The sequence below is a fragment of the Panthera uncia genome, chromosome X (genome assembly GCF_023721935.1).
Source record: "Panthera uncia isolate 11264 chromosome X, Puncia_PCG_1.0, whole genome shotgun sequence".
NCBI classification, from domain to species: Eukaryota; Metazoa; Chordata; class Mammalia; order Carnivora; family Felidae; genus Panthera; species Panthera uncia.
In genome coordinates, this window is record NC_064817.1 from 68485283 (window position 1) to 68498350 (window position 13068).

Consider the following 13068-nt stretch of genomic DNA (forward strand, 5'->3'; position numbering starts at 1 on the left):
TGCACTGTATGTTAATAAACTAGAATTTAAATAAAAATTTGAGAAAAAAAAAACTATGAGTATCCCTTAAGAAAATTTTACCAAGTTTATTTTCTAGAAAACTTCTAATGGGAAGGAATCCAAATAACTAAGTGTAGAGTCTGTTGTGTATTGATAAGTTTCCAACGGACTTTAACAAGTGGTCAATGGCTAATTTTACTCCCTAGTATTTTTACTAGGATTTGAACCTTAATCTCTGGTAACAATTAAGATATTACTACATATCGGGGCGCCTGGGTGGTGCAGTGGGTTAGGCGTCCGACTTCAGCCAGGTCACGATCTCGCGGTCCGTGAGTTCGAGCCCCGCGTCAGGCTCTGGGCTGATGGCTCGGAGCCTGGAGCCTGTTTCCGATTCTGTGTCTCCCTCTCTCTCTGCCCCTCCCCCGTTCATGCTCTGTCTCTCTCTGTCCCACAAATATTTAATGTAAAAAAAAAGATATTACTACATATCTGATAGATCACATTAAATATATGACAAATCTAGTTTGAATCTTTTCTAAAGTTGTCAAAGTACATTTATTTTTCAGTATTGCAAATAGTGATTGCAGCCTGTTCCATCTTTTCTTTTTACATTTCAGAATTTATAAAATTTGAAACATCATAATATATGTTCTATTGCTAAAAGCTCCAAATCTCTTTGCACAAAAAGGGATTTAGTAATGTGAGTGCAGCCCTATACAGGGAGTAGGTTGGCTTTAGGATTTTTAATGCCTATAGAGGAATTTCCAAATAAAGAAAAAAAAAAGAAAATAAAACAACTTTCCTTTAAAGTCAAATCTAAAAATTTCAATTACAAGTTACCAGAGATAAATTATTTTAACACACATCTTAATAAGCATTTCTGTCAAAACACCTGTTGAACACAATTTAGGATTTATCTTTAAAAAATTTTTTTTATGTTTATTTATTTATTTTGAGAGAGAGCAAGCTGGAGGGGGGAGAATCCCAAGCAGGCTTGGCACTATTAGTGCGGAGCCCAATGAGGGTTCAAACTCATGAACCATGAGATCATGACCTGAACCAAAACCAAGAGTTGAGTTTAACCCACTGAGCCACCCAGGCGCCCCAGGATTTATCTTTTAAAAAGCTGGTAAATATAAACATTTCTGTCAGTGCTTTTTGAAAACCTCTACTGCTTTTCTATTCCTTTTTGAAAACCTCTACTTTTTGTGGAAGCTTTTTCTGCCTCTGATTTCTCTTCTCAAATGTCCTTTTTTGCTCCTTCTTCTTTTCTTCCCACAATAACAACTTGTAAAGATGATTTAATACCTTTTAAAAGTGTTTTATGCTTGCATGAATTGTAGTCTATTATGTTAGAGTCACTTATCACTGTATTCCAAAAGCAACTATCATCACAACTTCTTAACACTTTAACTCCATACAATTAAAAAATTGTAACAGTATGAAGCGATTCAAAGGATAGTTCTTACTACTTGTTTGATGAAATGACAAAAGGAGAAAATATGTTGAAGAGAGATACAGGAAAATCTAATTGAGGACATTTATGTCTCATTAAGGGGAAGGGAAACCCACCCATTTTTCCTTTTTGATACTGCTATGTACAAGATCTAAATAGAATTCAGTAAAGATCTAAAATTATTTGCATTTTGGAACGATATTGGAGAAGTGGCCATAGCTGTATCATTGGTAACGTTTTGTAAGGAAATGAAGCATGGATTTCACTTTATGAATAACAGCCTGTAAAGGAAAGGAGCACAGGAAAGGAAACACCTCGATTTCAGAGAATCAAAAGCTCCACAGGAGTCTTAAAACAACTTTGCTGCAGTGATCTAACCACTTCATGCTGTGTGGAAAGGACCATGCCTTTTCCTTGGAATGTACCTTGCCTAGACATTTTGCTTATCGTGAAATCTAGTAGTGGGTTTAGGGGCACTTGACGTGGGGGAAGAGGAATCTTGAGCTACAGTGCAGGACATGGCGCTGTAATTACTGGGCCATCAAAGCCCATAGATGAGGGAAGAAAATGTAGTATTAAAGAGCGCAAACCCTTGCTGTTCTCTCATATTCTGTAATGACTGTCTTGAGTCTTACGGGAACTTTTCCTATCATTTTTTTTTTTTTTTTTTTGCCAGGGATGGGGCAGGACAATCTTGAAACTAGGGAAAGGAGACAGAGAAAACAGTCTGTTACTAGACAGTGAAGCAAGTGCGGTAAAATGAGGCGTCAGTCCACCACCTGCAAACCAAATCCCTTAGCCTACTTTCCAAAGTGATTCATCACTGGCTCACCGAGCCTGCTAGTGTTTAGGATTAGGGTTAGCAACCTGCAACTCTGATCTGAGTGCGGTTTTGAACGCTGGTTCCTCTGTGCGCTGAGTATCGGAGAATTTACACCAAGCGCTCTAGGTGGGCTGAACTCACTGGAGTCTTTCTCCTGGAAGCTGGGTGAAGCTATCTAAGACCCACAGAGTTTAGGAGCAATGTGCAAATGGAATTGGAGCTGCCACCACCCTTTCAGGAATTGAATCCAGGTGCAGGGTGGTTCAGGGTTGCGGAGAGGCATGTTTTGGACTCGCACTTTGTGTTCCCACATCAACGTTGGTGGGGTATGGAGGGGGAGGGGCCTATATCCCAGGCCACTTTGAGAGTTCTGCGTGATAATTGGACGTTCTCTCCTCTGCCTGCTAGGCTTGAAGCAAAGGAACCACACCGCCCCCTTCTCAAGCTCCATCCTCTTTTACCAGCGAACCCTGAAAGCCCTCAGGTAGTTGGGAGGCCGGCCAGAGAGTCTCCACCTCCTCGCGGGCAGCAGCCATTGGGCGCGCTCAGGAGCCGAGGCGGGTGGGGTCCATTGGCTGGGGGACGCTGCCAGTCTCGTAAGAAGGAGTGTTGGGGGTGGGTTCTCCGAACGCCGCGCGTCCGGGCTGCTAGCCATTTGCTGCGTAGTGGGTGAGCGTGAACGTGAGTGTGAGCCGGGCTACCATAGACTTGAAAACAGCTTGGAGAGAGCAAAGCGCGCCAGAGTGTGGGAGCGAGTGCGAGGAGACCTAGAGGAGACAGGACGAGAAAACAGGGCCCAAAAACCTACGATTTGAGACTGAATGACCATGGCTGTCTCCGTACCTCCGGTGATCTCTGCAACTTCGAGCGGTGCCGGCGTCCCGGGGGGCTTATTTCGGGCAGAAACCTTGTACTCGACTCCTGGGGAGCCTCCTCGTCTCACCCCTAATATGATCAACAGTTTCATGGCTAATAACCACAGCAGCAGCGCCAGGGGTGGCGGAGTTGGTGGAGCCACCGGAGGCAGTGGCAACACCAACACCGAGTGCAGGATGGTCGACATGCATGGGGTGAAGGTGGCTTCGTTCCTGATGGATGGTCAGGAACTGATTTGCCTGCCGCAAGTCTTTGATCTCTTCCTTAAGCACCTGGTGGGAGGGTTGCACACGGTGTACACCAAGCTGAAGAGACTGGACATATCCCCCGTGGTATGTACTGTGGAGCAGGTCCGGATACTCCGCGGTCTGGGGGCCATCCAGCCGGGGGTGAACCGCTGCAAACTCATCACCAGAAAAGACTTCGAAACTTTGTTCACCGATTGCACCAATGCCAGGTGAGATAATCATTTTTTAGCTTACTCTTCCCTCTTTGCCCTCTTCTGCATGTTTCATCAACAGCATCCAACTTTGTAGAGTGCCTTAACTAGATTGCCTCTACTCTTCAGGCTGTAAGTCGGTGGGGAAAGGGGACTAGAAGGACTCATTAATTGTTCTTCCCTTCTGGTCTCCCCGCTCAGTGTCAGGGCATGGGTCTAAGTCCGGCACAAACTTCAGTTTGCTGTCCTCTACTGAAACTTTTCAGCTTTTCGTCCATATCTTGCATGGCTTTTTTGGCTGCTTGTGGTTGTTAATTTCTCTATGTGGTTTTCATTCTTCTTCTGTGGCCATACGGGTCGGATAGGTTTTCTCCTGAACACAGACACCAGGGGCTTTTTTTTGTGGGGGGGGGGGGGGGAGAAGGCTGGCAGAGCTGTAAACTGGGCTCCTAAACTGCAATCCAGAATACAGCATTTGGGGGAGGCAGAGGGTCTGAAATCTAGAATCCAACCCAGAGGGTGATTCTTTTCCCATCCTGTGTGTTTGTTGTGAGAGTGCACGGCGTGTGTGATGGTGGTGATGGTGATGGTGTGTTTATGAGTGTCTGTGTATGAAAGAGAGCAGAGACAGAGACAGACACAGACACACACACACACACACAGAGAGAGAGAGAGAGAGAGCGCGCAAGAGCGCGCGCTAGAGAGAACGCGTGTGTGTGAGCCAATGCAGATGCCTACTGGGCAAAGCTCCCCGGTTCAGGATACAGAAAAGTCGATGGATCCCATTAAAAAAAAAAAAAAAAAAAGAATGACAACAGATGTCACTTTCCTGGGGTCGTCTCTTTTGGGTCATCCGCACAGGGCAATGTGGGGAATGAAACGCTGGGTCTGGGAACTGGTTGAGGGTTGAAGTAGAAGTTGGAGAGGATGCTTCCAGCTCTTGCCCACCGCCAGGCAAACAGTTGGAAGGATCCTATTCCCCCACAGAGAGGATTCCTTAAATGATGATGATGACCAGCTTCTCTGGTTTAAGTGTACCTTCTTCATATGACAGTTTAGAAGTACATTGTAGAACAAATGTCTATTCGCATATGCCCATAAGCAAATTGTATTCAGTATTTTCCGAGTTTAAAAAAAGAAAGTGAAGTAAACTATACTCAAGAGTATTTGACTTTTTAAAGACCTGTGAATTAGTCCTCTTAGTGTTTTTATTCCATCTCCAGGCTGGTAATCATGTTGTTAAGCATGTACACATTTGGCATACAAACCAAGAAATCATCACTGGGTTAAAGAGAGCAAAGGGATTTGTTGTAAAACAGCACTACTGTTGATCATTTTGCAGAAAACTTCTGCAGAGGTGGACTTTCTCACAGGGCAACTTTAAATTATGAGAGCCCTGGATTTACCAACTAAAACTAACTGAATTGTCACATCTGTTGTAAAATCCAAATTACTATGTATTGTTGAAGTTTACTGACGACTTGTAGACAAACTGTTGCTGACTGCTACAATAAAGTAATGCTACAGAACTTACAAGGGAACCTTTCTTCCCCCACTTTGAGCAGTGTTCTCCTGTGTTCTAGCAATTAAACAGAAACCTGTTTTATGAGAACTTCTAGGTGATTCATATCTGGAGCTTATAAACCTGGTTTATTAGATCAAATTTTCTCAAGGTAGATAGATGACCTTAAAACACAAAGAATAACTGCTCCCTCGATAAAATAAGCAATTATGTTTTAAGAGTAGAAAGGAAATTTTATTTTGACCACAAAGCACTGTACTAACATACAAACTCAGAAAATTACCAGGGACTTCAGATGAAAGTCATCTAGTTCATTTGCTGCCATTTAAAAAGACACATTTAAACAATTGCAGACATGAAAACCTATCTCCCCCACCTCCACTCTCACTCCTCCTCCTTCCCTTCCCTCTTCTTTATTACAAACACCCATTCTTAAAGTGGAACAATTATTATATGCAAGAAATTTGCCCTACTTCAATAATTAATTTACACATCCTTGAGCAAAATCTATGACTTTCATTTAAAAGTAAATAGATTAGTATTTTAATGTGACTTTGATACTTCCTCTGTAAATGGAAAGTTTTCTTTAATTAATTTTTACTACAGCTACTTACTGAAGGGAAAAATGATAGATTACTCTGTATCAAGAAGCAGGTGTTCTTATACTATTTTTAGACCCTAATATATGATGTGTTTTTAGGTTATTATTTAATTCAGTTAAGTTTTATTTACTCCTTATCACAGCATTGGCAGTGCTAACATTTTTGAGGGCTTAAATTGCTTTTATATATGTATATGCATGTATACAGGTGATAGGGAAATATTAAAAACATAAGAAGAAATATGTATGAGATATGATGCCTGTGCCTCCTTTTGCATTTATTTGTTTATGGGAATGTTATTTATTCACGTGCATTTTATATGGGTGACAAGTGTTACGATATATAATTGTAAAAATTTATGAAATATATTCTATGAATGCAGCCCATGAATGGAGATGAGGAAAACTACTAGAAACACATCTATAATGCAATTTCTAGATAGAAAAAAAAACACAATATCTGGGAAAAATCTAATTAATGATAAAATAACATTACCCAATTTTATCAAAGCAAAATGCCCTCATAACCATGTTGTTAAAAGCTACAAAATGTGATAATGCTATATATAATGGATGCTTTATGACTTTAGGTAACATCATTTACAGAAATGTGTACCTTCAATCACTCCCAGTATCCAATGATTTTATAAAATCGTGAGATTATTATTTAGATCAACGTTATTTCTATGACTTTTCCAGTCCGTGAAAAGAAAGGTGAGGGATGTAAATACGAATGGGGCCCAAGAGAGACAAAATGAGGTAGATGAGACATGAAGCCAGTAAGAAAAAAGAGATATAGGATATGAGCAGAATGATGCTATGAGAGGAGGTAAAAGATGAATCCGAAGAACTTATAGAGATGCCTAAAAACATGAGCGATGAATCAGTGGAGACTTGGCTAACGAAGATTGTCACTGAGGACTCAAGACTTCTTAGCTCTTTTGGTTAAAGGGGAAAATGCAAGGAAAGAGTATATATATGTTCAGTGAGTAGAAACTCTTATATGCTATTTTTATTTGAGAAAAAAATTCATCCTTATTTCCTGATGAATAAATTCCCATAATGTATTGTTCAGTTGAAGGCCTATTTGTAATGGTGTCATTGGTAATTTTCTTTTCCTACACACTAAACATTTCTTCCTCTCTGTGTCAGTTAACTGGGGAAGAGTATAAGTCCTGACTTAGGGTATTCTAATTTGGAATGCTTCCTACACTATTCCAGAAGACACAAAATGGACCATTTTCAAATTGGTCACTTTCAAAGACCTTAATGTATTGCCAGTAAGTGACATTTTGATTCAGCTCAGGACACGTATTTATATATGTGCACTGCCGAAGAGTGAATGAATAAAATACATACATGATTGTTTCTTTTACAGTACTGAGAGTCATAAGAACTCTATCAGTGGTTTATATTAATTATTTTGTTATTAGCTAATTTTCAAAACATTCCAAGTTGTCTTCCCAGAAAAGTATTTGGAAAATAATACTTGCCTCAGCTACTAGAGAATAGTAAGACTAAAAAAACTTCTTGACTATACATTGTTCTATTAATTAAACCAAGCTTTACATCACTGCAGTTCCAAAGGACTGTACAATATTTTTCCTGGTTACTTTTTTACTTCAGAAACTAATGGTATGGAGATTATTTTGAGGACTATTAATAAAATGATGATAAAAAGAACTAAAAGTTATCTTGTTTTAGTTTTTTTTTTTTTGGCAGATGAGTCACCGTGATTTTTTTTTTTCATTTCTTGTGCAACAAAACTTGGAGTTTTTTTTTTTTAATTTTTTTTTAACGTTTATTTATTTTTGAGACAGAGAGAGACAAAGCATGAATGAGGGAGGGTCAGAGAGAGAGGAAGACACAGAATCTGAAACAGGCTCCAGGCTCTGAGCTGTCAGCACAGAGCCCAACGCCGGGCTCGAACTCCCGGACTGCGAGATCATGACCTGAGCCGAAGTCGGACACTCAACCGACTGAGCCACCCAGGTGCCCCAAAACTTGGAGTTTTTAATATCAGAGCAGGCAGATTCAGAAAGCAAATGTCTAAAAATCTCACTCCCATGCAATGAATTTTCCTTTCTAAATTCTTCAAAGTTTAATATAGCAGTAAAATATTAAATTAAAAATTGATATTCAGTAAATGTGAAAAATCAGCACGTTTTGGTGTTATCTATTTTTATCTGTCTATGTAAAAGTAACATTGTTAAATTTCATCAGCATTTACTTTAATTTGGGGATCAACTGATTAAATGTTATTCAGTTATTTATATAGTTAAATGAATGCTTGGAGAAACAAGAATATATGATTAAGAAAACATTTTAACATATTTGGAGACACAACTCAACATATATTCAAAAGAATAAAATTCAGTTTTTATACTAAAAATTTAAATGATCCAATTGTAGTTAATTGTTATTTTGACTGTGTGAACAAAGCATAAATGGGCATCCATGTTAGAATAACTTTATGTGAATTATGACTTTAAAATAATTTAAAACTACTTTCAAATACAAGAAATGCAATTATTATAAATACTCAATGATTTTGGCTTTGTATTCACACTCAATGAATATAATTCATAATCTACACAGAATAACAATTTACTTTGAAAATTGATGTTTTCATTCATAAGAAAGTTATGCAAAACCAGATTTTTGAAGAACTTGCATCACTTTCCTGGGCTAATATTTTGAATGACTTAACATTTGCAGAAATAATAAAAATGTTTTAGAAGTTAATCTGGGTAGTAAATACAGACTATTTATTTCATGGGCTAATGAGAGGATAGTCAGATTGTCTATTAACAGCAGTCAAATAGTTGTCAATGATCTTTTATTAGAAGAATGATTCAATATTATAATTAAAGCAATTTAGTCATGTGCCAGTGTACATAACTTCCACATGTACATTTATTTTAAATGTACAGTTCTGCATAACTAACAATTTTTGTATTTATCTAAATACTCTAACTGGATTTAATATTTGTCCAAACACTCATTTATTAGGTGATGGATATTACATTAAAGAAATGATGCATGATATGATGGAGAATTTCTTTGGATATTTATGTGTGATATTACCCTTAATGTATAGTACATGAATGCCAGTAATTAGGAAGTAATGGTCTTCAGACATTAATGCTTTATATGGTTTCACACAGGAAATTCCTAATACTGTAGAAAATATTGTCTGAATTATTTGGTGCTTTCTTAAGTGATCTTTGTCTGAATGAAATCCCTATGTACTTTAAAAGTGCTTCAAGCAGGCAAATGTAATTGTAAGAAACCTTAATCATGATATGTTTCATTTGGCAATCTAGATCTTCAGGGTCACTTTATCTGATGCACTTAAAGATACAAATGATTTAGGTTTATCCACTATATGCATTTCAAATATGTATTAAAACCACCATAATTGACCAAAAGTGAAAATGTTGTTTTCAGAGAAAGGGCATCAAACCTTCTCCCAAAGCAAAACAATTAGGTATTAATGATATTGTTGTTGCGTATTCAAAAGGTCTTTTGTAGCATTTTCCCCTCTTTTTCTTCCCTTTTACCATCTCAACATGCAAAACTCTTCACTGTCACTTCAGATTACACAATTCTAAAAAGATAAAACAACATTTAAACACATTTGCTTTGGAAGGGAAAATGAGCATTTGTACCCAATAAGCCTGATTGTGGAACTGCATGCAAATTGCGTTTTGATTTATCTCTTTTACACTTTTTTTCCATTTGAATTGATCTTGCATTAATTTCACCAAGCGGCTCTGTGAGGCTGCAGATGTTGCCGTGTGTTTAATAAATCAATGAGACAGATCTGAATGAATCACTTCAGATGGATTCTCTGCTTGGTTTGATGTCTAGATGTTATTCTTAGCTTGTTATCATGACAGATGCATTAATGTTCCCATACACTGCCAGCAATGTCAAAGAGATCGAAGCTTTTAAAGTGGCAGCATCCCTTTTTCCATTTTCTGCTAGAACAACTAAATTCATTTTATTTTATTTAGGAATCAGTGAAAAATATCAAATTAATCATGAGTTTCTTCATGGGAAAAAGTCTTAATTTTCATGCTATATTAATTATTCTAAAATCGTGGAAATCAATATATTAAAACCTAAATATAGTGTAGCTACTTAAAAGTGCCCCCCACATTAATACTTAATCATGGTAGGAAAAATGAGAGTAAGTAATATATGATTGGGACAAATTGAAAGTGTCACTATAAATACAATAATGCTGTATCCAAATTGATTACAAAAGGGATTATTAAATCCATACTAATAAGCTTCTTGTTGGTTTAATGCAGCTGTAATATACTCTTACCAAAGGATTCAGAACTCCTTCAGGATTTAATATTTCTTTTTAGTAGGAAGAAGATAGCCTGTCCATTGTATATGCATCATTCCTCACTTTGTAAAGCTGAAAATTTCAGAAAAGTTTATTTCAGCTTAGTATATTTCAGTTATTTATATTCTGTGTAATTATTAGTAAGTCATTCAGTAACAATAAATGCTACTTTTATAATCTAATTTCTTAGACTGTAGAAAAGCATAGGCACACCAAAAGAAATTTATTGTAATGCTAGTGAAATTTATTGTTTACATGCATTAAATATCATAATGATCATACTTTGTTTCATTTAACCTGTGGCTTTATTACCTTGATTTTAGGAGAGAAACAATTCTGTCAATTGTTGTGGAATATTTTGAATTGAATGTTGTAGGTGTTATAACTTTTTAGTTAATCTCTGAGACAGGTTTTACTTTTTTTTTTTTTGGCGGGCGGGAAAGCAATATAGTTTTAATTTTAGTTTTCACAAAGAGATACCAGTTGTATGTACCAGACGTCATTCTAAGCACTTTACATGTACCCATTTAATTTTCATCATGGTTCAATAGAAACAAAACTGGAGCAAATATAAACTTTGACTAAGAGAGGTACTTCAAATAAGGGTTCAGACTTACCTTCTCAATTAAAGTGTGAAAATCTACTTTCAGTATCTAACATTCTCTGAGACAGGTTTTAAAAAAGAAATTCAATTTTTCTATGTTAAACTTTCTGAAGAATATATATTAAAAAATCAGCTTTTAGAGGTAGTTCCTCTTTGCAGACCTTTACAGTATTCTTTCATCATAATTTTGTTACCTTTATTAAAATAGGAAAACTGGAAACACTGTTAATTGATACCGTTGAGGTCTTAAATTCTTCAGGAGAATTTTTATCTCCACTATTAGGCTAATTTTAGAAGCTTAGAATACATGCTATTGTCTACAGTTTAAAGATAATTTTATAATGAAGTTTAATAAAGTTATGGACAGGAATCTTTTTTCAAATTTTGCTTAAAACATGGGAATGTTTTCATGATAATATTTTGCCACATCTTTCTTTAGAGCTAAACTTATATATTAGAATTGATGAAATTATCATATCGAGAATGTGAATATAACATAATGCATATTATTTTATGAAAAATGGAATGTAATAAAGAGAAAATTGATATATTTATCACTACCTATAATGATATTCTTAAAAGAGAATGGAATTTGTTACATAAACAAAACCTTGAATTTGTAATAATAATTTCTGAGGAATAAATTTTAACTTTAGTCATATTCATTGCAGAACTTCATTAAGCCTAATATTGTGTATATTTCAGGTACTTAATTCACATTTGTTAAATGAATACACACATGCACACATGCACATTTATTCATCTTATCAGAATTCTTTGCACAAATTGCCATTCCTTTGAAAAGCTAGGAAATAGTTACATAAGGTATGCAGTTATTAAAGACACTAATCCTGAAATTTTAATTCCATTATAAAACCAATTTTAATCATGCCATAAACTTTTCACAAATATACCTATAAAGGTATCAAAATCTAATATATGAAATTAGAATTTTGAACTGAAATATATCTTTAAAGAAAAGATGACTTCCTTATATTTCCTTTTAGTGAAAACCCACAGAAGATGCTCTAATATGAATAGCCAAGAATTAATAAATAAGGCAAGCCTACTACCATAAAATCAATCTCAGCTATATAGATTTATACTACTTGATATCAGCACCATGCCTAGTGACAGTTTACTTTTGATCTTTCAAACAGTAAATGCATGTTTATCCAAAATTAGTTGGTGAGAAGAGGGTTTTTCTCCCTTCTATCTATAGCCTGTGAATAGAAACACAAATACTTAAGTATTATGATTTACTTTTTCCCTGGATAATCTCAAGATCTATCCAATGCAACATTAATTTTCATGAAGTATCCCCCATCCATTTAAAGGAATAACTTAGTTCTTTCAGTTGTAATTAGTTTTGAAGAGTAAAATTTCCTTTCATCTAGGATCCCTGAGGTTGAAGCTACTCATATATATGTATTATTTTGACCCATTATAGTTATTTAGTTTATTAGAGGAAATTGTGATGAAAACTTTGCAATTGCACTACTGGAAAAAAATATATATAGTATAGGAAAGTTAAAAACAATAATGAACCACAGTATTTTTATTGCTGTATAACCATTTTATTCTTAAACAAGTTGACTGCTTAATAGTGTATAATGTAGTGTGTATGTTAAGGTAAAAAACATTCCATTGCAATTGTGTCCAATGATCTTATCAGGTTTCTGGCAACTGTTAGCTGGTAACAGCATTTAGGCTACATTTAGTCTATCTGCTATTTATGTGATGAGTTAAAAAGAAAAAAGTAATATTGATCTGTCTCTGGATTAAAGTTTGAAATGGGCAACAGCCTAAACACAAAGGCTTTTTTTTTTTTATGATTTCTCAGCTTGCCATTGATCTTCTAGTTTTATTGCATTCATTATTTATTAAAAGAATTTGCAAGCTAAACATAACATTAAGCTAGTTTGCACACAGGGACCGCACTTAGGAAATTGAATGGAAATTGCATTAGAGATGAACATCTGTGCTATTTTTCCACTCATGTGTTTATGGGTTTGTATAAAAGGTGTATTGGATTAACAGTTATAACCATTATAGCTTACAGCAATATGCTAGATTCTGAGCTTTTAGTTATTTTGGAAGAAGTCTGTCTTTCACTTATTTTGGAAGAAGTCTTTCTTTCACTTATTTGTCTAAAAAGCATAGTAATAGCATCACAAACATTGAGATAGATTTAATTTTTATTATATTTGTTAATTAATTATCTATATTATGTATCAATTGTGAAATACTGTGCTGTATTAAAGTAAAATATTAAAAAATACATACATAATTATCATTTAAGATTATTCTATCTCTTAATGGCTTTAGATAGTAGGCTACATAGGTGCAATTTACATAGTATCTATTTTAAGAACGTTGAGTTTAAT

The 13068-nt window shown here is 35.7% G+C and overlaps 1 protein-coding gene across 1 annotated transcript in view; it reads left to right on the forward strand.

Moving 5' to 3' along the window:
• Nucleotides 1–3100: 3100 nt before the first annotated feature.
• Nucleotides 3101–13068, forward strand: part of DACH2 (dachshund family transcription factor 2) — a 772461-nt gene continuing 762493 nt past the window's right edge. Inside the window, exon 1 of the mRNA XM_049643267.1 lies at nucleotides 3101–3612. Coding sequence (XP_049499224.1) covers nucleotides 3101–3612 — 512 coding nt within the window. The remainder of the gene's footprint in view (nucleotides 3613–13068) is intronic.